Genomic DNA, 26,742 nt, shown 5'->3' on the forward strand with positions numbered 1-26,742 from the left:
TATACCAAAGTGACAATACCCACTGAATTGAACCGCCAAAGGCAGATGTTTGTTGGTTCTAACTTGCAGTTAGCAGTTCAGAAAAGAAAGGAGTCTGTTAAATCGTGCCGTGCAGTGGAAAACATAAAAAATGCCATAAAGTACGTATACGGACTACATTGACTAAATCTGGGCTGAAATAAGCTTCAAGATTCAATTTTTTTTCTTCTTAAAAGGCTCCAAGCAAGGATGAAATTCACAAATAAAAACAAATATATAGCTAATACTTATTTATTGTTCTACATATCACATTCTCTACAGATCACATTTTCGTTTGGTTATAAAACACATCCAGTAGGAGTACATGGCCACCAAATTTTAGAATTCATCACCCTCTAATCTGACCTATACATTTGAAAACACTATCAGGGCTGCCCACTTGGGTGCATTTAAAGACAGAATCTTTGTGTCAATGTAAAAGCTGATTTTTATATTAGTGTATAAGTATTAAAATATACATGAACAGAATTCACTTGCCGCTCTGTTAATTGTGAAGATTTACCTACTATTTTCATTCGGTTTAACAAAAGTGTTTTATGACAAATAGTTAGCCTGAATAAAACTCCTGTAAAACAGTGTTAAATGTTATATTACTACAGATTAAATGTGAAGTAGGTCATTACACTTTACAATGTACATGTTTAATAAAGGGAAACTAAAGTTATAGGAATATTTTACACTTGAGGTATAAAAAAGGACAGGTAAAGCTGCAAAGTCTTTATTTAAGTATCCTGCATATCACTGCTGAAGGATTTTACTACCACCCAAATAAGTGCCAGCCCATACTTGCCTTTCTCTCAGGCCTTCTGCATTTGTCAGAATTAAAAATACTAGTAGGGTGGCGTGGCCTGTAGGTTTTAAAGGTTAAGAAGAGCGTGGAATGTATATAGATGTAAATTGCCAACAGAGACGTACAGCTCTAGACTGCAACATATATCGATGCCAGCATACGGAGTACTGTACATATGCAGGATATATACAAGATTTACGCTAAACAAATCCTTGTTTACAATTTGTGACATTTTTATTCCAACATTATAGTTTGCCTCTAAAGTTGGGGGGGGGGGAAAGAAAGGTCCGTGATTACAGTTCATGTCATTGGTTATACAGTAAAACTCTATGGGATGTTCAAAAATAGTGTTTCAAATCTAATTTTCCATCTATGACTGTTCACTAGTTCTCTTCCTCACGTAAAAACTGGAAGACGGAGGAGAAATCTTTCTGTGCATAGCCCTTAGCGCACATGACTCTGTAGATCTGATGGGCAAGAGATCCCAGTGGGGTTGGACTTTTGGTGTTGGTCGCAGAGTCCTGAGCCAGCCCCAAGTCCTGCAAATAAACAGATCAGTTATTCATTCTGAAAACACAAATGATGTTTTATATGAAACTTCCTCACTTCTTCAAATCAACAAACAATGTTTTACAATGCATGCAAAAAGGCCACTACTCTCTGAGGTTTTATAAATGCACCATAGATAGTATAGGCTTGCATGCTATTTTATCTGAACAGGTTAACCTACCTACATTAAAATTGCATAAAATAGCACCACTGTGGCACATTGGTTGCAGCACTGATATCCTGAATTTAATTTCAGTCACAGCAGCACCTGTAAGTATATTCTGATTTCATCTCTTACTCAATAACACAGGGGCAGGTCAGTTTGTACCTGATTAAACCAACATATGTGGTGTGTGTATGCATGTGATGCATGTGTTACATGTGAGAGGGCAACTTATTCAAGGCTAAAAGGAAACTAGAAAATGCATTCATTTGGAAATACGTAAGGGAAGGAAGAAAAAGGTGTTGTGACCATTTATATGATGATGTTTTATGGTTTTCCTGACCTGGATAAAATTTGAGCCTTTTATTACATGACCTTACAACATTCAATTTTTCTTATGATTGGCGCAATTAAAGCAAGACTTTGACACTGAAAATTAAATTTCCTAACAAATGCAGAATAGTCATGTCTAGGACCCAATAGCTTGGGGTCGACACTTAGTTTTGGCAAATTACTGCATTTCTGGAGCGAGAGCAGGCTATATATGCAGTACCCAATCCCCTCAATGAGCTCTGGACGTCAGGTTGCTGTTTGTTATTTCCTTTGGAAGTTAAGGGAAGTTGGAGCAAAGATGAGATGTTAAAGATTATCTTGGCAGGTGGCTGGTAAAGAGGCATTCCTTTCACTAGGCACAGAAGGGTAAAAGTGCTGGCCAAGCAAAAACTTTTTAAATCAACAAGAGACACAGGTAGATAGTTTTAAACACTGAGAGGTCATACAGACAGTGTGAACTCCCCAAAATAAAGCAACATAACAAAGACTTGACGCATATTTAGCAACAGGGTTCCCATCTTTGTTCATGAAAAATAGATTACATACGAAAAAAAGAAATGACCTAAAACAGTCTTTGTAAAGATTATACATGAATTCTGCATGATTGCATCTTATTCTTACTTCTTTACAATACACTTTTCAATTAATCCCAACTTTAACACAATGCTGAGGGTAAAGCGTGGGATGCCATTTCTCCAGCAAGTTTATTGCTGTTCTGCATATTTCAAAAACACCGTAATTAAATGTTACACAGTAATTGGACTTACGATACATTGTTGAGCATGCACCGCTTTGTTTCTTTTAGAAAGCTGTATTAATCTTTAAGTGAGAGCATTTGAAGTTAATTTATGTAAGGAATGTTTGCTTATTGATTTTTAAGAAGCAATAGGGAAAACTTAAAAGGTCACAATGCTAAAGAAATTGAGATTCTTTCTTTGCAGTAAAATAGGACTAAAAATAAAGCGACTACTGCAATTAATAAGTGACCTTCTAAATTGCCCCAAATCATTAAAATCACCTGCCCCTTACAAAGCAGTACAATATATAATCAGTACCTTTGCCATAAGAGTTGTCCCAAATCCACCCTGGTAGTTATTTGCAGAGGGTACTCCCTCCATCACTCCTGGAACAGGGTTATAGGTATCACTTGACCAACACCGACCGGAGCTCATGTTTAGGATTTTGGCCAACAGCTTTGGGTCAAGCCCTAATCTATGAAGGGTCAAGGAAAGCATATTAATGTCACAGAACATCGAGACATGGATGGCTTGTTTTACACATTTGAAAAGCAGTGCCATTTTTCATTCTTTTATTATGTGTCTAATATAAATTAAAACACATAAATCTAGCATTTGTGTTATTATGCCTCCTTGTTTACAACCACAATGGCCATGTTTAGCACAGATGTTACACAATTAACTGCTTTTGAATGGAAGGAATTCTATTAGCTAACCTATTTGGTATAGTCTATTAAACACTAGATTTTCCATACAAAACATGCATACTGAAACATATTATTCTAACAAACAGGGGTATAAACTATAAATTAACAAGACTTACAGAATGAGGTAACTGGAAAAGAAGGGCCCTGCTCACAAGAGCTTATAATTGTAGTTTGAGGTTAGCCCTTCTAATTAGGAAGAAACATCAAATACACATACTCATAAATAAACAAGATTATTCCATGTTTCATTTTACAGGCAGAAGTGCTTATATAAAATATTCCTGTAGGGATGTGCTGCTTAACCATGCATTGTGTTCCTTTGGAGTTGAGAGAGGATCAAGCTGCAATGTTAAACACAGCACAAAATAACTACCAAATAAACCTCTGATATAAAAATGGCACAAATTTCTCCCCTATTAAATCTTCATTAAAAATTGCGTGTGTGGACGAGACACCCTACATGGAGATGTGACATATGTTCTTTCTCTATTCTAAGACATGCAGTGTGGTTCTGGGTCAACTGCTGATAAGGTTGCTGATCCTCATAAAACAAAGCTTGCCCAAGCAGAAACATCATTTGTTCTATCACCAGGTTTATGATATAAAGTGAAATTCATTATTGAGACTGTAGAAGAACTACACTTTCACATAATCATTTGTGGTCAACATTTTACATTTCTTAAAAAAAATTGCCATGGAGATGTGTTGAAAAGGCCAAAGCTGATGTGCTCTTGAAGGGCCTACACTGCATGTCAAATTTTGCAGTTCAAATAATCTTGACTGTATATTATTTGAATAACACAATTAAATCTTTATTTAGGAAATGTTTTTTCTAGTAATGAGCGCAATATTTTACCAGGCATGGATTTGAGAGAAAATTTTCGCATTTGTTACATCAAATATTTTCACAAAACCATGGTAAAATTTGCCATGAAAAACACAGCAACAAAACGCCTAGTGACCCCAATGTATTTCATGCAAAAAGTCGCCACAAAACACGCATATAGACTTCGCTGTATTCTGCACTGAAAAAATTGCAGAGAAAAATGTGCATTGAATTCAGTGTGTTTTGCGCATCACTAATTATTGCTAATACCCCTTTTGTAAAACATAAAGATACTGAGGATTTCCATATAAAGTCATGCCAAAGGCTGTTTTTATGAAAACTTGGAAGGGGAGTTATAATTTCCTTATAATTAACAACAATACACAAAAGCCATGAATATCTTGTGAATTGTATCCTAATAAACAGTGAGTTCTGATGTCATCAGTTATAAACGGTGAGTTCTGATGTCATATGACTCCCTAAAACGTGTGTATTATAATAAAGTACCCCCAGTTGCAAAATATTTGGATATTAGAAGTTACCTCGGAGTTCCATGACCTGTATAAAAAATATAAAAACAGGTACTTTATTCACTATATATATATATATATATACTTTATTCACTATATATATATACTTTATTCACTATATATATATATATATATATATATATATATATATATATATATATATATATATATATATATAACTTGTTACTGGTGCACATAGCGAAAAGACTCCCATGCCTGTGTGCTGGTTCAACAAACCATATTCATAGCCGAACTCAAAGAACCGCACCAACCAGGACTTTAGATATTTAAAGAATATCAAAAATTTATTATCAACGTTTCGGCTCTGCTTCTGTATATCTACACATTTTTTTTTTTAAAGATACAATACAGTGCTGTCCAACTTATTACATGTAGTTTTCTCATATAGTATGTTCATGGGCCGGATAAAATCAAAATTATGTCATACAATGAAGTCTACCCTTTCAGCAGACTAAAAACCATCAAAATCCTTTAGAGGGCTACATTTGATCTGTGAGCCTCCAGTTGGACAGCCCTGAGAACTATAGCAATAATGTCAGGCAAACAATGCAATGCAAGGGTCACAAACTATTGGATTGGGTTGCAATCTGAAAGCATATTAGCACTATGTTCAATTTAAATATTAATTTATAAATATAGAAGACGAAGAAAGAAAATAAAGGATATGAGATGAAAATTGCTGGGGGGGGGGAAGGAAGGTATAACAAAAAGGAGCACTGAAGTATGTACAGATCACTAGTGGCAGAGAGTCAGAACACATTCATGAAGTATTCAATTAACTTCTACATGATGAGGCCATTTTAATACCTTTAAAATAACTAGATAGTGCCCGCTCCCCATTACTTGCTTCCAATTTACTTTGAATATCAGAAAATATCAGATTATGTTTGAATTCCTTATTGCCTAAAAGTGGAGGAAACATCTCTGCACAACAATAAATAGCAAAGAAATTTCATAAGAAGATTCAGCTGCTAATGCTGACAGATACAATGCCTAAAACCTTCAAAATTGTGTTTTACTAATTAATTAGCTACTGAACATTTTGCAAAAAAAAACCCAGGTAATGAATATATTAAATAAACAAAGCAAATTGTCAGTTAAAACAACTACACTTCAAAGTGGCATACAGTATATCTCCAAGAAAGCTTACTGCACTCACATATCCTATTACGAGTTAAGCCTTTTCCTACAGCAAGTGTATCATTAAGAAGAAGCAAAAGGCATTTTGCATTTCATCTTCTTGCAGATTCTTCCACTGGCTTCCATATAACTGACAGGGAAAATTAGACATGGTATTAAAATCAGTTACTGAAGTCCTCTGTCTTCCACTAAGACCAAAGCATGTAATGGTCTACAACAAGCTAGAATATAATTGTCATTCAGTGAGAGTCTTTTCTAGAAAGTCATGCTTCATTGGAGAAGACTGAGTTTCCATTTGAAATCAACAAATTAATCCGAGACAGGTATCTGAAAGGGCAAGTTTAATAGGAAGCAGCTACTGGGCTCTCAACCATGATAAAATGTTATTGCTGTTTCGCTGTAAATTGGCTGGGAACATATGATACTTTCTGCATATGAGCTCCATTGCTGCTCAAGAGATATACTGTTCAAGCTATCAAAATGATGACAGTCTGTCAGTCCCCATAATAACCTGCCAATGGTGGGGCTGTGGGAGCGCATGTGTTTACAATTGGGAACATTTTCCATGATAAAAAAAACACAAAAATAAGTTATTATTGCTACAAAATTTGAAATAAGGCATTGAATCTGTTGTCATATTATTAGAAGCAAACAGAGACTAGAAAAAAAGAAAACTAAAAAAAGGCAATACTGAATTGGGTTTTAAACACCTTTTCTGAAGATTCAGAGAAACTGTACAATTATCGTCACTGTCTCTCAAAGTAAGAGTAAGCAATTCCCATAGTAATTTCATTACGTCACATGCTGCTATATTCCTTAATTTGTCTCTGAATTAGGTAAAACCAGATGATGTCTATTATGATCACATATTTTAAAATCAATGTAATATGACTCAAAGAAAAAAAATTAAGTAGGATAAAGTTGTACACTCGTGCAGTATCAAAAAGCAATAATATCTGCTGAAAGCACATAGCATGTGTGCAAGTAAGTTTGAATGGGTTAAGATTTAAGGTTAACCTATTTCCCTAAACAATATTTGGGGCTTGTGCAGACGCGTGTTCTTCCATTAAAAAAAAACAATTAAAAAAGAAAAAAATATATATTTATATATCCTAATGTAACCTTTCTAGTGTTAATTGGGGTAAACAATGTATAACAATGCAGACGAAAAATTGCTTTTTTTTTTATATTTAATTCTTTAGAATTAGAGCCTCTGTAGGAAAAAGATGCTATTTTGCTAAATTCTACTTGCACTCTGGAGAAAAGGGAGAAGGATTAAAAGGAAGAAGAATTATCATAAATTGTTGGTTGATCCCTTGTTCAAACTAAGGGGCGTATTTAATAAACTGACAATGTTTACCTCAAGATGTCATGCATAATTCTCACTAGATATATTTAATAAAAACCATAAGAATTATGTTGCGAGAGTAATGTGGCAGAATTACTTTTGAAAGGAAATTTCAGCAGTGGAATTCACTACACAATTTATACCATAGAGAACAAGTATGTGGGATACTACCATTGGAGATTAGTAAAAAATGATAGGTTTTGTCATTTATTGGTAGTTTGCCAGCCTGAACTTGAAGAATTTCTCTTGTCGGAGAAATGTCACATTGTAAAACTATGTGAACTTTCGCCAAAGTTAAATCGCCAAAGCTTGTAGTACACTGCTTTTAGCAAATTAGCAAGGTCAGGATGAATTTCAATTTTTGATGACGTAGCTTTCACCATTTAGTAAGTATGCTGGTGGCGGAGAGGGCAAGTTTAAAAACAAAACTATGATTCAGCCATATACTGTATGTCTGTCTTTTCTCAAGGTACTCCAGTACATCCAACACTCCAAAAACATACAGGCAGATTAATTAGTTCCTGATAAAATTGACACTAATGTCAATGTGACAGGAAAAAGATTGTAAATTCCACTGGGGCAGGGACTGATGTGAATGATGTATAATCTCTGATCAGTGCCACATAATTTGTTGGTGCTACATAATTAACAAATACTAAAAAAGTATTTTGCTTTTTCATTAAATAAATTAAAAAACATATTTTGTAAATATATTAATTTAGCTTGTGTTGACCACTGCTGTGTGTGTGTATGTATGTATTTATATATAAATAAATATATATATATATATACACATATGTCTATGTATATATATATGTATGTATATATGTGTATGTATATATGTGTATGTATATGTGTGTATGTATATGTGTGTATGTATGTTGGTGTTCTCAGATTCACCATCAATGCCTGTGTGAAGGTTCAAATGCCAATCATATTTCCATCAATAAACAGACCGCACTAGACAGGACTTGGTACAAAAAAGTGAAAAACTTAAATGTATTAGATCACTGTTTCGACACATCTACTTGAGCCGTCATCATTTACACACACTAGGAAATGAAATGACTTGCCAGGGCCACAACATGAGATCTCACATCAAAGACTGATCCCATAACGTCTAGGCAAGGTCCACAACAGCCACCATGGTATTTTCTATTTTTATATTAGAACTGAGTGATAGATGGTGACAGACCAGAAGGGTAGAACTGTTGGCTGATAGAGATAGATTCTTATGGACCCCTGCTCAATCCCCCAATAGAGGATATAGGATTTCCTGCTCTGTAACAGATTCCATTGAATCTCTTCCTGCAATAGAACCAGAAAAATGAGTATCCACAGATATTTAATACATCTATCCTAGGTCAAACCCTATTTTGGTACTTTTGATTGTCCACCAAACAGCATTATCATGGCAGTTTTAACGATATATAATGGGAGTACTGCGACATTTTTATGACTGAAGTTATGTGTTGGTGAATACTGTGTTGCTTGTGACACGCCACACTCTAGTATAATGGTGAGGCTTTCATCTTCAAGATCCATTTAGTACCAACCATTGAAGCTGCTGACCTGAAAGACTAAGGGGTATATTTATCAAAGAGTGAAGTTAGAGATCGCCACAGTCCACTAGAGTGAAATACCGCTTCTCTCCATTCATTTCTAAAGGCGCATTTATCAAATGGTGAACTTTCACTTTCACCCTTTGATACATACGCCTTTAAAAATCCTATAGAAATTAATGGAGAGAGGCGATATTTCACTCTAGCGGACTGAGATAATCTCTATCTTCACTCTTTCATAAATATACCCCTTAAACTGTTAAACATGTAAAAAATTCCATGTCAGGGGATCCAAAGCCACAATAAAATGTTTGTGGGGACAATTGTGTTATGCTTGTTCTCCAAAATATTTATTATTAAGGCAGTAGGCATTCTTGACACGGTTAGCTCAACATTGGCTAACAGTTGTTAAAGCACCAGGGTTATGTTGGGTGTCGCCTGCTGATACAAAAGCTACCATCGGATAAGATATCCTACAATCTTCCCTTAACTAGTACTTTCTACTACGGCTTCTGACTTTCAAAACTTATTAAAAACACTGTAAAAGTTTGGGCAAAAAATTATAGTATCTTTTCATTTGACATATAATATAGGTAATCAGATTGTGATGATGAACGTTTACTTGTATATGCAATGTGCTTCACCCCTCTCTGCAAAGCCTGTTTAACCTTGGATCCTAGTATTCTAATATGAAAGTCATTACCCACAATACCACATGTACCAACACATGTAGTCAGGACACTTCTGCAGCCATAAAATGCAATGCAATTAGAAAATCAAAGCAACATTGGTTTCAGGGGCCAAACAGACTATAAATATTAATTCTTGGTTTTTTTGTACATTTTTAGATTTTTTCCACTGCAGAAGCAACTCTCTGTTTTAAAATGTAAATAGCATAGAAAATTGATAAACCAATTATCACTGGTGCAAAGCAAATTTCTATTTTATCTCAATTACTGTTTGACAGCATAATAGGTCAACATAGTTTAACATCTAAGGCAAGGACACACTTCAATAAAACAGCTCAATTTTGATGTGGTAATTACCAGGGTACCAATGCATTACAGGACAATAAAATGTGTAAAATCCTAAATTAAAATATATCTTTTCATTAAAAAGCAAAGCATAAACAGTGGAAAGGTCAACAAAACATTACATTTTAAATTGACCAAATAGATATTTATAGTAAGACACAAACATAAACACACAAGCCTAAGACCACGCTTTAGTTAGAGGGACATAAAAAAAAATATTTCTCAAACCCATGTTTCACCTAGGCTTTTTTTTCAGTGCAAAATGTGGGTATTAAACATTCACACCGATTTCAAACATTAATGTTCAAGACAGAATTCCGCGATAATGATTTTCTTTACAGAAATAAATGCAAAACAAAGGTGCAATCTATCAATGGCCACTTTGGGTGCAGTAGATATAGATGTTTGCTGAGCTACAGTGAATAAGAGCTCTTACTCATATGCAAAATAAGGACATACAAATATATGCTCTTATAGTTTATGATCCACAATAAAATAAACAAGGCTTCCTTGCACTAATATTTTTTTGTAAAAGTGTTGTAACATAAGGTTTCCCAAACCCAGAATCCCAAGGTTCCGGTTACTGCCCACTCTTCTGCCTATAACAGCCACCTTTTGCTTCAGGTGGAGCCCTCCTCTACGCAGATACTGCCAGGTCTTATTGTGGGAGAACCAGGTTAAGAGTTCTTGGCAAGCACAGGAACCGAACGTAAGCGGATAGGACGTGGGAGCAGTCAGCGAGGCGTGAACAGGCAGGGTCAATACCAGATGGGCAATGTGGTACCATTTCAGATAACAGAAGTAAAGTCAGTGTCACAGGCCAGGGTCAACCAAACAGAATCGAGATACAAAATCAAAATCCAAGGAATAGTCAATGCAAGCTGAGGTCAGTACAGGAGGCAGAACGGCAAGGTCGGGAACAGGCAAGTATTCCGGAACACAAATCAGACTAGAAAGAGCACCCAGGAATTATAGGAATAGACCTTTACAATTTACAATGTGAACAAGGCATTTGCATCTTTAAATGTTCTTAAAAATTTAAATTTCCCGCCAACTGCGATGATGTCACTTGACGTGCACGAAGAAAGCAGAGTCTACAGGACCCAGAAACGGAGCTCAGGGGCCGGGGCAAGAGGAGCGACTTGAGGCAGCAGGTGTTCACACCCCCCCTGCACCAAGTGTGCTCTATCAATACACACATTTATAGATTATCATATATAAGGCCATTTGCATTCTTTTCAGCAGATGAAACATATTTTAAAGACCACTTCTATAAAATGCTCCATTATAAATGAATTTTAAATAAAATATCACATGAATCTTATTTCTCTATTGAAAACTGAAGATTTAGTTGAAAAAAAGCACCAATTTCCTCGTTTGGCTCCCTTTGACTTGGGACATGCTTGAACGCACTAAAACATGGGGAAAAGGAATGGGGTGAAACAATAAAACAAACTAGCAATTATGCAAACAAGGCAACATTCCTAGTCAAATTTTAAAGTAGACAAAGTTAATTAGCCATATCAAATCAACAGGGTTATATTTTTGTGCATGGTAATAAGCAGGAATGTAACAACAGCGACATGAAAAAAAGGTTATTTCTTTGAAGACCATACTTTTAACACAATCATTTTACAAACAGCTTTGACAACTGAAATGCATGTCCATTATTATTGGTACAACCTAGTTTGAACTCTTTATGACGTTCCTAATTTGATCCAGGTTCTTTGGGGTGGGATATCTTTAAATATATAAGCTACCAAGATACTTCAGTTTGTAAAGGCATAAATGTACCAGTTGGTTAAAATGAAACAAGATCTCAAACTTGTATCAGTCAGATAATATCTTCCTATTTAAAATAATAAAAGCAAATGGATATTCACATACCGGATTCCAAGATTCATAGTCTCCGATGTCCCAATCATGCTAATGGCTAATAGCATATTGTTACAAATTTTGGCAGCCTAAAAAAAGTTGAAATTCCAAAATATATCACACATGCAGACATAGTTTTGTTTGCTAATGTTGCAATAAAAATACTAAATGCCCAACTGTTGAAGCTGAAAGCAATGTTCTTTAAATATTGAAAAATATATATTGTGATATTTCTTCCCCAATGAGCATATCAACTATTTAGTAAATATCTGAAACTGATTTGAAAGAGAACTGAAACCTGCTCCACTCCAACTTCTCTTGAAAGTGCTAGAGGCTGGGCACATTAAATCACATGACACAGATACAGAAGAACGGGGTCTAAAACCAAAATATATGTATCAGAAGCAACTACAGAGTGTAATAAATAAGGACAGAGTCCTTTAAGCACAACATTACTCTTTCTCTCGATAAAAGCTAGAACCTGATATAATATGCTATTAGTAATAGGGACTACATAACTTGAAAGATATACAGTAGAATTGCACTTAAGTAAATGTACCGTATGAAACTATTGTGGCTCCAAAATAATAATAGATGTATGTATATATTTTTTAAGTTTTGGCAAGCCTCATTTGATTTCATATGTCACATGATAACAAAAATACAAATTCTGACTTTTAGATATCAAAATGTCATACCTTGCAAGGATTTTATTCTGATACAGAGATAGAGTGCTTGTTGGTGCACAGCTAATGACTATTTGTACAACAGAATGAAACAGAACAAACATACCTGTCCTGTACCAACTGCTCCACAGTAAACCACATTGGCTCCCATGCAAGACAAAAGCTCTTTTGCAGCATCAAATTCTTGCTCCACTCCACCAACCATAAATGTGAGATTTCCAGATCGAGCAGCTCCAACACCTATGAAGAAGAGAAGACACAGTGGATAAACAGAACTTTAAAACAGCAATTTAAAGTTGAACAAACCCTTTAAGTTTCTCTTGCTACTTTAACTGATTGTTTCAGAAACATAGGTACTATAGTTTTCAAGAGTAAACAGCAAAATATTTTATTTATGAACACAAGCAGGTACTCATTCAAGTATGGAGGCTACATCTGCAATAGAACACAGAAAGAAATCGTCAGCGATCGGTCTAACTCACGCTGTGGCGTTGACCAGCTGCCGTAGACAACATTGTTCCAGCACTCGGACTAACCCACATTCTGGAGTTGACCAGCTGCCGAAAACGATAAAAAGCCAATATTTGTACACAAAGAGAAAATTTGCCAGCGCTCGATTTGCCTTTAAAAAATAATTACAAAAAATGAGGTGTTAGTACCACACTTTGACCTTTCTCACTAGAGCTCCAGAGCTAAGGGTAAGTGCACAATGGTCTTACTGGGGGACTTGATTTTAAATGCACTACAAACTTATAATGCTCACAAAGAGTGTAGGACTCACGTACAATGAGAGGCCTTGACGTGGCACGTGGGCTTACATATTTTGGCCAAAGTGTGGTACTATCACCTCATTTTTTGTAATTATTTTTTAAAGGCAAATCGAGCGCTGGCAAATTTTCTCTCTCTCTTTCTACATCTGCAATAGGCCATAGATCTTCTGTAATTGCTGTAGAATTAACAAGAAACCAATATCAACCAAATGGATACTACATGGCACATGGGTAAATTTTGGGTGTTTTGTTGCCGTTACGCCATCATTCACATCTGTGGACTAAAGGAGCCCATGCAATGTCTTGTCATACACTTGGATATGCGGCAGTCTTCTCTTCTAATTGATAACTGCTTGTCAAACCCTTGCATGATCGCATCCAGGCAATTGCCAAAGCAGTGGGGCCATAACATCCCAAATCTTTCCACCACAGTCCTTAAAGGCTTAAAGGAGAATTTCACCTGTAATAAAAATAACCCTTCCACCTACCCCTCCTCCCCTCCCCCCAGCCTACCTGCCTCCCCCGGGCAATTTCCCCAAATTTTTTACTCACCCCTCCATGCAGATTCTGGCCTCGGAGTTCACGCCAGCCATCTTCTTCTTCTCTGCTAATCTTCATGTCTTGACGGCATTTTTGGTGCATGCACCGAAAGTCATGAAAATTTCCAAAAAAGACCGAAGAAAGAAGATGGCTGCCGTGAACTCTGAGGCCAAAATCTGCCCGGAGGGGGGCAGGTAGGCTGGGGGGGGGAGGATGTCTACACAGGGCAGGGGGAGGATTTATTTTGTCATTGCAGGTTGAATTCTCCTTTGAATGCAATCTGCCAAGATATTATCTGGGAGCGAAAATCAACTATTCCAACCTTACAGTGAAGAAACATTTACAATGCTCTAGATGCAAATACTATTCCTAACATCATTTGTTTGTGCATGTGAAAAAATATTCATTTTGTCTATAATACCCTCTACTGTATTTGTGGTACTTTGCCCCTTTGTTTCTAGTCAGGCCTCTATAAGCTGCTTCACTACATAAAAACACTGTTAATTTGTCTTATTGATACTTTACTGATCCTTCTGCTGTCTTTACATTGCACCATAATGAATTCAAGCAATCACGTGTTATGACCTAAAGCCAATTAAGATGACAATTCAAGCCACATTTTACAAACAAAATCCAGTATTATCCATCATAGGTCAATGGCTTTTATCTGTTTTACAGGCTGCTAAATAGCTACAGAGAGTCATTTATTAGACCAGAATTAATGCTGACAATGGTTCTCAGCTGGTTAATCCTTTGGCAGCTGCACTGTCTCAGTTGTTTAAACACTTATGTTGGAAACAAAAAAAATACTGAGGCAAAAATACTGCTGAATTAAAAAACAAAAACAAATCTTTTTCGATAAATTGAGCCAGAAAATGCATACTTTTGATCTCCCATCACCTAAGAATAACAGGTTAGTGTTCTGATAATGCAATGCATCAAAAATCTTAATTAAAGATGTATTTTAAGCAGAAGTATGTTTGCCAAAGCTCACTTATTAGTTATGTTTTAGAACTGCCTTCCACAGAGCAACTCAGGCCATCTATTTTCCACTAGCTTCTAAAAAGGTAATACGAAGGAAGCTGCCAATTTAAGTCTTGCCATGACTTAAAGTCTTGCCTTCCATTATTCTTAGGCGGGCCAAAACCTTCCCAAGTGCTGATCCTCAGGACCTAGGACCTATAGAAGTATAACAAACATTAATGAATAGATCTGACTGATCATTTTGGCAGCACAAACTCAGAGTGATAGTGTGTGCCTATAGAAGTAAAACTCTCATACAACAAGTAAGGCCCAGACTCTTCACCTGCTTCTAACCAAACCACTAAAGTCAACCCTTGAGGGTTCACATAAAGGGGCGTAGCCTTGAAGTCAGTTGTGTGATGCTATCAGATTGAAGTCAGCCTGTTTGACTGAAAATAGAGGTGATACAGAGCAATGTCCTCGGGAATCGAAGTATTACCTTTTTCATGGACTTAAGCTGTCTATCCTTTGCAAGTGTATAATCAATAGTATCCAAGACACAGAATTATTGATCTTGCAAAGGATCATGCTCCATTATATGCACAATCCCCTTACTCATGGGCTACATGGGTAGGGTCCCTTTAACAAATGGTTGACCTCTGGCTAATACCCACTGCTTTAATGGTGTGGCAATTGTGCTAGAAAAATAAAGTCTTTGCCTGGGGTGCCCATTTCCTTTTAAATTTGTGATGTAGATATTGTATTCGTTGCATCTATTATGTTGTACATTGTTATACATTGTCTGTGTATACCTTTACGAAAAGCTATGATTTAGTACATCATAATAATTATTCAGAATGAAGGAATGGAAATGAAAAATGAGCACAACATAGATTAAAATATATATCTATGCCTCACACAACACTAAATGTTATTTAAACATTATTAACCTAGTTCAGTTGTTTGACATTTGTATGGCTTTATGATAGATTTGTTTATATACAGTATTATCTTATAAGCAAGCAAACACTGAAGAAGCCACATGGACGATTGGCAAAATGTTCCCAAGATTAGCCTAATGGAAAGCATATTGGTTGTATTCAGTAATTCTTTTCATTGCCCCCATTATTTAATACGTGTAAAGAAACAGAATCAGACCAGATCGTAAGGCTAAAAGTAAAGTGAGACACAAACAAGGATTTCATAGAGAACCGCCTTCAAAGGAAATGCCTGCTCGGGTTTTTGTCATGGAAAAAGGGCTAACGTGAGGATAAATTGCCTATTAATTACACATACCATATGTGCACATGGTGTTATTGCTATGTAAATAGCATCCGCTCTATAGGACTTTACAAAGTATATTGCACTACTTAAAAAAAAAAACACCATAAACATGTTTTCCTGCGTAAATCCCATTAGGATATTTCTTACATTTTCTTTTACATATGAAATTGAAATAGGAATTACAAAAAAGATGGAACTTTTGTTCTTCTTAAAATTTTGGGCATACATGTTACATAGTACAATGCACAAGTAGGGGAGGTGTATTTGGAAAGCTTAGAACTTGAAAGGTTTTGTAGACGGGGAAATCTGCAACACCAAGAATAATATCTTAATTTTTTTTCAATATTAAAAACCCAGTACAATAGTTTTCTTTTTGCACTGATTTACGCTGGATTAGTCAACATCAGTTACAATAAAGTACAATCTGTTATCATGGGAGCACAGCAGGAAAACATGTAAAAGCCGATTGGTCTGGAGGTGAAACATTTTCAATAGAACTCAAAGTTCAGTTGCTTTAGACTTACGACTACTAGATACTGCATATCATGTCCTGGAACATTTATACACAGAATAAAAAAGTGTTTATAATACACCATGGGTAGGAGTACATATGAGTTTTTGAATAACTGCTTTCCAGAGAACAGATCCCCCATCGGTACTTTTTTTATATGGTTTTATATAAATTAGTTAGGGTGATGACACAAATAGGCTTTTTGTCTTAGTTTAGGAGGAATTTTCGACATAAAAGGGAACGAAACCTGAGGAAAAATATGGCATGGCATTGGCACTGATAACTATGGCAGATATTGATGACCATGAAAGACTATCAGCCCAGTGATAATAGAGTATCACATATACAAAGAGATTAATTTAAGTAACAAATGTACCAAAGTACTTAATGAAGATATGACTATGAAGATTTTCATTCATCCAGGTCATGGTATATCTAGTATAGGTCAATCTAAAAACAACTGGACTTGCTGAGTAATCAATGAATTTTTTAGATTGACCTATACTAGATATACTTAATGAAGAATTAAACCCGAAAAATGAATATGACTAGAAATGCCATATTTTATATATTGAACCAGCCTAAAGGTTCAGAATCCCGATAGTACTAATGATCCAAGCCTTCAAAACTATCACAGGAGTTTTCAATTTTGGATTTTGTTAGAAGTGTCTGCGATATGCACATGCTCAGTGTGCTCTGAACAGCCATTGAAAAGCTAAGCTTAGGGACCATCACAAATCATCAAGCAGAGAATTTTTAAATTCTGTTGCCAATTGGTTTATGAACTCTCATATGCCAACAATTATTTGCTAATAAGCCTGAACCTTATTTTGTGACATTTATAATATATAAACAGTAGAACCCCCCATTTTACATATTTCAGGGGGATCAGAAAAAAATGGTGTAAATGTAAAATCAGGGAAATGTATTATGCATAATATATATATGTGGGACCACAAAACAACAATGTAAAATGAGGGAAAACTTAAAATCAGGGGATGTAAAATTGAGGTTCCACTGTATTCAGTATCTTGTGAGTCATTCCCTAAGCTCAGTAAGTGACAGCAGCACAGCACATGTACAGTGAATCAGCAGGAAAGAAGAGCTACAGGGGCATCTTTGGAGGCACAGATCTTCCCTGCTAAAGGGATGTGTTTGCATTGGGCTGGTACAGAAACATAATGTACATTTCTGCCCTATGTCTTTGGTTTTAGTTTTCCTTTACTACAACCTAAACTGATACTACAAAAGCATACTGTACATTTATAGTTCAGCTTTGGTCATCAGCTAATGAAGAATATATAACTTCATGTGGAAAGCACAGAAACAAGCAAGGTAATTATTGAAGACAACACACTGGTAAAGAATGGATTTTGTTTAAAATAGTCACTTCTAATACAGTATTATAATAACAGTATGCAAATAATGTACATTCCAGGTCAGTATAAAGAAAACTTCTTTCCTCATAGGAATTCACAGAAAACTAGGTCACATCTCGAAACTGTATAAAAAGTTTTTTTTTAACCTAAAGCAACAAGGTCATCAGTGCAGCAGATCTATGGAATCCCGTCTTAATACATTGCTAATTTATTCTTTCTTAAATAAGGATATGCATTCTTGTTTGTATTGTTAAGCTAGGGTACCGGGTTGGGAAGAATTTATTTCCACTGTGAAAGTCACTCGGAGAAAAACTTAATACAATTTCATTTTGAGCTATATATGTTTAAAGTGGAGGGTGGGGTATTTTAATAGCCAGACATAAAGCTCTTAAATATACCACTGGAAGGCATGATGATTCTTTCTTTATAGCACTGGGATTTCATTTCAAACTGGGCACTAAATGAATGAAGAGTGCATGCATCCCCAATATGTGTTGGGTAGTATGGTTTCCTGCCACACTTCAAAATCATACAGGCAGAATGATTGGCTCCTGATAAAATGAACCCTAGTGGTTGTTAATGTGATAGGTGCATAAATTGTAAGATCTTCTGTGGCACTGAATGATGTGAAAAATGCATAAATTCTGAGAAAATGCTATAAAATATGTGGGAGCTATATAATAATTATATTGTATGGTTTAGTAATGTTACGGAGAATGTGAAGAATAAAACATACAAAGTGAGGCTTCTTATACCCCATGCCAACAAATATGGTGGCCCTCAAGAGCAGTCAGTAAATCCTCCTATTGTACCTATTCATATTTTTTTTAACATATGTAAAAAAAAAAGAAAAATCACACCAGCCCATAAGATCAGAAGTAAAGTGAGACACAAACTAGGGTTTCATCAAGAACAGCCCTCAAAGGAAGTATTTGGATAGGTTTTTGTCATGTAAAAAAAGGAAAAAGTGAGGGTAAAATCCCTATACAATACACATACCATATGTGCACTTGGTGTTATTGCTATGTAAATAGCACCCATTGTATAAGACTTTATAAAATACGTAAGTACGTAGCACTACTACCAAAAAAAAAAAAAATCAATGACAAACATGTTTTCTGGCGTAAAGAAAATTAAAGATTTTTAAAAAAATGTTATATATTAAATCTAAACAGAGATAGCAAAAATAAATTGTACCTTTTTTGTGAAGTGTAAAGCAAAACAGTACCGAATAGGTGTCATTAAATAAAATCTGGTGCTTGTTACGTTTGATATTCTGGAAAATAGCCAGCAGAACTTCATGAAAAGCTACTTTTAACCTTAAGACACCCCAACTAGTAAATCATTGTTTCATCTCAACAAAGCAGAGATGTATTAACCAGAATCTCACCAAAAGAAAAGGCCAATGGGACTAGGCGGGTAATGTGAACAGTCTTTAAAATGCAATTGTTCTAATCATTTTCTACAGATGCAGTCTCACAAGGGGCTGCTGTCACTGGGGCCATTTACGACGTATTATGGCGTCTCTATTGTTTACCAGCGACATTCACTAAACAGGCGACAGCTGGGTTGGAAAGCTGCTACTCAAGGAACAATATAATCTCTAAAAGTAATCAACAAATTTAAGGGTGTTAATTAACTTTACACTTTATCATGTTCAATTAGTTGCCTTTTCTAGCCACGATTGCCGTGCACAATTGGTTTAGAGCGTGCCATGTTTGATTTGTAAGTGATCACAGTTTCTCTTGCAAAGCCCATGTCAGATGATCTCAAGGGTTTTGGTGACACAGATGAACGACTCCACACATGCTTAGTAACAGGATGATCTGGTTTAATATAAACCACCATAACGTAACCTCTTGTTAACACACCCTGGACCATATCCAGGACAGAAAATCAATGCAACCCCCAGCAGAAAAAACTGGTGATTAGAATGATAAAATGCACAAGTTCTTTTCTTAGGTTCAATATTCATTAAAAATATAAGTGTGATGCACTTTTACTTAATAATTTGCTCTTGGCACAGTTTCCACCTTACAGAAGACAATCTCTCTCTGTATACCAAATGCTGAAATCGGATTTTTCTACCAGTCTTCCTCACCTGGATAATAAAATGTATTTCACAATTTCTAAATCGTTTTCAATGAGAAACGTCAAAGAAATATTGAAATAACAGCACTAAAGATGCAAAGAAATATAATTACAAGCAAGAATAAATGTATATATTATTTGCCGCTTGCATTCTCCAAGGAAGTTTGCACAAAGGGTTAATAAAAACCATACATTCAAAAGATTCTGCATTTCCAATTATATCACACAAAAAGGAATTACATGTAGTGCAAGTATATGGATGTATCTTGCATGAAACAAATAAGCCCCCAGAAAAGTAAAATACTTAATTTTAATACAAAAACAAAAGGGACCAAATATTGGATCAGCTGAATAGCTGTTAATTCTGAAAACCTAATAATGAGTTAAGTTAAATTTTAAAGGAGGAAATTATGAGCTGTATTTGAAAACAGCTGAAACCTCAATACACAGCAGCAGAAAACATTAGTTTTCAGCAGAAGATCTGCAGGGAGCAGGGAAGCGGTCGATAGATCCTTAAATTGGAAGCAATAGTCGTACTTCTGTCCCACGTTGGCAGCTGCTGCATTTGCAGACCTGGTTCATTATTTACCCATAATGACCATCAAGCTCCAGTCAAAGTCAGATCACAACAACTGTCAGCAGCTCTTTTAATTAGCCTTGTTTGAATTCAGATAAATATCACAATGGCCCAGCTTCTGCTGAAAAAGCAACAGAATGCAGCAAGAGTAGGATTTATCTGCAAATATGGCCCTAAGCACTGGGAAGAAAACTGAAGAAAACGATGAAAAGCCTTGTAAAGAAGGGGACACATGGTACTTCTCTCGGTAGCAATGCCACTGAGGTGGTAGAGAGCTTTAAATGAAGTATGATTTCTACAATTACACTAACGAAAGATGCCAATATTTCAACAGCATTTAAATCAGGGTTTTCTGTGTGTGGAGATAACTGAGTCAAACAGGCCTACTAGCGATTGGATGCTGGTTGTGAAGCGCAAACGCAACCAATCACAAAGAAATTCTTAGAATGTACTCTAAGAAAGATGGGGTTACTATAATTCAGAGCTTTCTCGATAATAGGTTTCTCAAATACCATTAGTGAGTTTAATTTAACTTTACTGCTCTGTGGAATTCCAGTAAACTATATTATAATGTAATATTTATGTGCAAGAGCAGCTATACTGCTTTTCACACCAAGCAAAAAGTTCTCATATAAATCCCGAATAAATATTGCCCCTCTCAGGCCAATTTATTTCAATACATAGTAAAATGCTTCAGTGGCAATGACGGTTCTTGCTGCAACTACTCAGGGGTACCTTGCAATTTTTCCCATTGATAATTTGGGGAAGGAAACTAACTCCAGCAGCAGCAGTAGCTGACAAACACAACTCCCTTAAAGTCACTGGGATAATGAGATGCCCATTGCCCTTCAGTATAGTCTTTTTCTCTTTCACACTATAAAGTCAGTTTGTGACTCCCCTAACCCACTTAATCAGATGTTTGATTGATCACCAGATCTCCTTTCCCACAAGCATGAAGAGCATGATGCCTGTTTTATGAATGCTGATTTTTTTTTTTCCGGATTTGCCAAAACCAGCTTTACTAAGAATATCTGCATGGGACCACTTTCCAGAATATTTGGGACTTGAGGTTTTCCAGATAAGGGATCTTTCTATAATTTGGATCCCCATGCCTTAAGTCTACAAAAATAATTTTAACATTAATAAAGACTCAATAGAATTGTTTTACCTCCAATGTGGAATACTTTTATCCTAGTTGTGGAGTATATGGGACAAGGCCTTCCTGTAATTTAAAGCTGGGTTTCCACATAACAGATCACATAGCTGTATAAACATATTTGAATTTGGGTTTCACAAAACCAGCTCATGCAGAGAAGCATGGAGCTAAGTAAAAGTTAAAGTTTCAAGCCCTTGGGCATTGGCATGTACCATCAATTTTTGCCATGTACAATATACAAATCTGGTTTAGGCAGAAGAGCATTAATAAAATGAGAGCCACCGCTGTATAGCACATATCTGATGTATTACTAGAAGGAAAAGAAGGAAAAAAGGAATAACCACAGGAGAAAATGTCATTATGGTCTCAGCTCTAAGTGTTAAATCAAACTGCCAATTAAGTGCATCATTGTCAGTTCTTAGAAAAAGGCAATTCCCGGGTTGTAGCACAATCTACATTCATTCCAGAACACTGATCTACCTACAGGCAATACAGAAGCCGCAGTATATGTATATGTCTGGGGTATAGTTTACTTCAGCAACACTTTTCAAAACACCAGGGGGCATCTACCAAGACAGCAATGTAACAAAAAAAGCACGAGACATGAGATATAAGGTTCTTGATATTATCTTTCTCATGCAGTGTCTATTTCAATGGGAAAAGGGGTATCACAATATGTGAATGTGTGCCCGAAGTTACAATGCATTTCATCCACTCTTGTACACGCTATGGGCAGTGGTCTACAGCTATTGCACCTACAAGCAGAGGTTCTTTGGTAGAGAGGTACCAAGTACAGGGAATACATTAGATACATACAGTATGGGCTGTACATAGATACATGTTTCTTTAAAAATGTCCTCTACTGCAAGTGGCATGCAATAAACAGTTCCATAGTTTAGATAGTAATTCATTCATTCATTCATTAAATCATTATTAGATTAAATGTTAAAAGCAAGAGGAATGAGATACAGTTTTCTAGGAATGAGAATTTTGGCATTAGCCAAAACTAATGATAAACCTGTATTGTGTCTGCAGTTCTAACATAACAGTAATGATTCATTTGAGAATAAACACAAAACAGTCAGTGTTATGCTAAAGACAAAGTAGCACAGAAGACACATAAGCCTTGTTTGTGATGTCTTTCATAATTCAATACACACTTTCTTCGGCACACCACTTACTTTTTGTTTGGGTGCATTCAACTCCTCAGGCTACTTCCAGGCCAATATTCATACTGAATTTCCCATAGGGAGGAAGCACACCAAAAACTTCGGCATTGCATTTAAATAATTTATTTCGGGGCGTGGCTTGATCGCGGAACTGAATGGCTGCTTGAAGCTATAGCTTCCGCTCAAAGCATCTGAAAAAGCAACTTAAATCAGCCTGAGAAGCCTTTATTTGAGCCTAAGTGTGTCGGAACATCTACTGATTATAATGGACTGGAGAAGGGTGAATCCTAAGGGAAAGAAAGTCTCCCCTGCACCTAGAAAACTGTCTGAATACTTTGAAGACATTAATCAAGATGGCGACCGTCTTTCTCAGCAACAACAACAAAGACAAGATGGACTTAGCTCCCAGGAAGCCCGGAGGGTAATCCCTTTCTCACTCCGTTACAGCAAAGAAACAGATTTACTCCTCTGGCTATTCAGCATCATAGGAGAAAGAAACCAGACACTTATGAAGTCAGTGAGGAGGACAAGGAGGAAGACACAGGGGACAAAGATAGAGATCGCAGTCCTATGAAACCTCCTAAACCCCTGCCAGCGAGACAGGAAAACAGAGAGTCTCAGGTAGGACAAGCTTCTCAAGCTTTCAGAGACTCATTAGGATTTGACTTGCTGGAAATATATAGTAGTGAAGATGGTAGACTGGTAATTGTTGTGAGTTTAAATTTGCCAATATATATTCTACAAATACCCATCAAGCCAATTTTTTAAATAAAAAATTAAAGAAAATAACAAAAATGTATAAAGGCTCTCTTATAATATCAGGAGACTTTAATGCAGTTACTGAGCCTTTAATGGATTGTACCACTGGGAAAAGAAGGAACCCAGCAATCATCCAGTCTACCCTGATAAATAATGAGATGTATGATACATGGAGATGTTTGCACCCTGGTAATAGACATAATACCTTTTACTCCACTATCCATCACTCTTTCACTAGAATTGATCAAGAAAATTCAATTGGAGAATGAATAAGATAGTCCTAAACTCAGAAACTACATCTTCAATTATTAAAAATAATTTAGAAGAATATTTTGCCCTAAATGATACAGCAGATGTCTCCAGAATAACCTTATGGAATGCGCATAAGGCCTATATAAGAGGTGTTTTTATGAAACAAAGTGCAATTCCGAAAAAGAAATTTAAAGAAAGGACAGACAAATTAATTAGAGAAATCAAAAATTTTGAAAAATCTATCTTTATTGATAATGAAAAAGAGTTAATCCCCAATTTAGAATTAATTAGACAAGAATTAGCTGAAAACCTGTATTCCCAGTATGACAAATGGCAGAGTATATTAAAGGAAAATTGGTACTCAGACAAAAATAAAGCAGGTAGAATCATGGCCCAAAAAATTTAAGGAAGAAGAATTAGCCAAAGAATAATTAAAATTAAACATCCCCTATCAAATATCAATGTCCACCATCCCCAAGATATAGTGGATGCTTTAGCAACATATTATGAAAAACTTTATAACTTAAACAAAGATTCCCAAACTCATTCTCCATCTCAGCAGGAAATAGATCAATACTTAGAAAAAATTAATTTACCCAGCCTGTCAGACTTTGAACAGAAACAATTGAATGTCCCTTTTTACCAACAAGAAGTGGAATCAGCTATCAGATTGTTGAAGAAGGATAAGGCACCAGGAGTTGATGGTTTTATTAATGATTATTAAAAAAAACATTCTAATATATTATCAAAACATTTAGTAAATATGTTTAACGAAGTAGCAACCCTTGGTGTCTTTCCTAAAGAGAATCTGACGGCAACTATAATCACTATACCCAAAGAAGGGAAGGATCAGTCCAACCCAGGGAGCTATAAACCAATCTCCTTGCTGAATACAGATTTGAAACTTTATGCAAGAGTGTTGGCAAATAGACTAGCACCATTGATTCCACAACTGGTATCAGCTGACCAAGTTGGATTTGTTCAAGGAAGGGGAACGAGCGACGCAACGAGGAAAGTTATGGCCCTTCTGCATAGAATTGGCCTCTGTCGGACGCCCACTCTCTTCATCTCCTTAGATGCGGAGAAGGCATTCGACAGGGTCAATTGGACTTATATGTCATCAGTATTGCAGAAATTTGGATGTGTGGGACAAATTCACAGATCATGCCTTTATATACACAACCGTCTGCAAGGGTTTTATCTTCAAACACTTTATCATTTTCCTTTGATATACAAAATGGAACTCGTCAGGGATGTCCATTATCCCCATTGATTTATGTTTTAACCTTGGAGCCATTAGCTCAGAATATTAGAGATAATGAGAAAATACATGGAATTCAATTGAGTTCATCGGAGGCAAAACTTGGACTTTTTGCTGACGATATACTATTGTATCTTTGGAAGCCTGTGGAATCCTTACCCAGTCTTAAAATTGAATTAGAAAAATTCTCAAAAGTATATTATTATAAACTAAATGAAAGTAAAACAATAATATTGCCTTGTAATGTACCAACTAAATTGATGAATTATCTAAAGAACTCTTGTACATACTCTTGGGACCTCAAATCTATCAAATACCTAGGCATACATTTAACCCCTACTATCAACAGACTATACAAAGAAAATTTTGAGCCCTGGATAAATAAATTAAAAACCCATCTAGAAAATTAAGCTTAATTTGAATTTTCATGGATGGGAAGAACAGCCGCATTTAAAATGTTAATCTTACCCCAACTCCTCTATTTGTTTAGAAACATACCTATAAAGATCCCACAAAATTTTTTTAGAACATTGCAAAGAATGATCAATAAATTTATCTTAATGAATAGGTCTTCGAGGTTTTCGAATAAGATCCTAACCAACCATTCAACAAATTTAGGATTAGGAGTACCAAATTTAGAAAAATACTACAAAGCTTCTATTCTAGAACAATCAAGAGCAATATGGTGCAATGACGTTAGTAATCAATGGGTAACAATAGAATTAGAACAACTCCCAGATAAAGAAGCACTTTCATATTTGGAATCCAGATTAAATTGGAAAATTCCACATAAAATTCCTAATCCTATAACAGCCAATATGATCAGAGTCTGGAAGGAACTAATTAATCTCAGTACTAAACATCCCCTTGCAATATACTCAGAAATGCCATTGGCTAACTTATCGAAAGCATTGAAGAACCTGTCATTAGAAAATTGGACAGAAAAGGGTATAAAAAACGTGGAGGATCTACTTTCAGTAGATAAACTAAAACCGTTTTATGAATTAGTCTCAACATATAATATTCCAGAATCCGATAGACCCAAATACCTTAGAGTTAGCAAATTTTTAATCAATCATAAACCAAATAATATCTTCCACTTACCTCAAATTAAAAAACTTCTAGATCCCCAAAATAATAAGCAAAAAGGTATATCAATATTTTATAAAACCTTTTTAGAATTGAAAGATGAGGCCCCAAGATGGCAATTAGATAAATGGCAGGAACTTTTGAATATAGATGTTAATCAAGAAGACTGGGAACGAGCCTACAGGTTTCTTAGAAAATCTACTCATTGTGTTTCTCATTATGAAAACTTTTTAAAATTACTGTGGCATTGGTATTTGACTCCGGAAAAGATATCTAAAATTGAAGGTAACATCTCACCCATGTGTTGGAGGAATTGTAACAATATTGGATCCTTGGTTCATATATTTTGGTATTGTCCAACTATTGCAAAACTATGGGGTAAAATAGAGAAATTTTTTAAAAAATGACCTGTCTTTTTCACTACCATAACTCCTGATATGGCCTTGTTACATTTAAAAACATGTGATTTTCCTCCAAGTGAAAGATTCATTTTTAATCATGTGTGTATTGTTACTAAATTAACCATAGCTGAAAATTGGAAATCTCATTATGCCCCAAGCTTGGAGAATATTTTAAAAAAAGTTGATGATAACTTGATAGC

At 35.6% G+C, this 26,742-nt stretch overlaps 1 protein-coding gene across 1 annotated transcript in view; it reads right to left on the reverse strand.

The window, feature by feature from the left end:
* Positions 1-256: 256 nt before the first annotated feature.
* The window catches only part of hibadh.S (3-hydroxyisobutyrate dehydrogenase S homeolog), an 83,918-nt gene continuing 57,432 nt past the window's right edge, over positions 257-26,742 (reverse strand). The window contains 4 exon segments of the mRNA NM_001091290.1: positions 257-1,368; positions 2,930-3,086; positions 11,667-11,743; positions 12,447-12,580. Of these exon segments, the coding sequence (NP_001084759.1) occupies positions 1,213-1,368; positions 2,930-3,086; positions 11,667-11,743; positions 12,447-12,580 (524 nt within the window). The 3' untranslated portion in view covers positions 257-1,212.

The sequence above is a fragment of the Xenopus laevis genome, chromosome 6S, assembly GCF_017654675.1.
Source record: "Xenopus laevis strain J_2021 chromosome 6S, Xenopus_laevis_v10.1, whole genome shotgun sequence".
NCBI lineage: Eukaryota > Metazoa > Chordata > Amphibia > Anura > Pipidae > Xenopus > Xenopus laevis.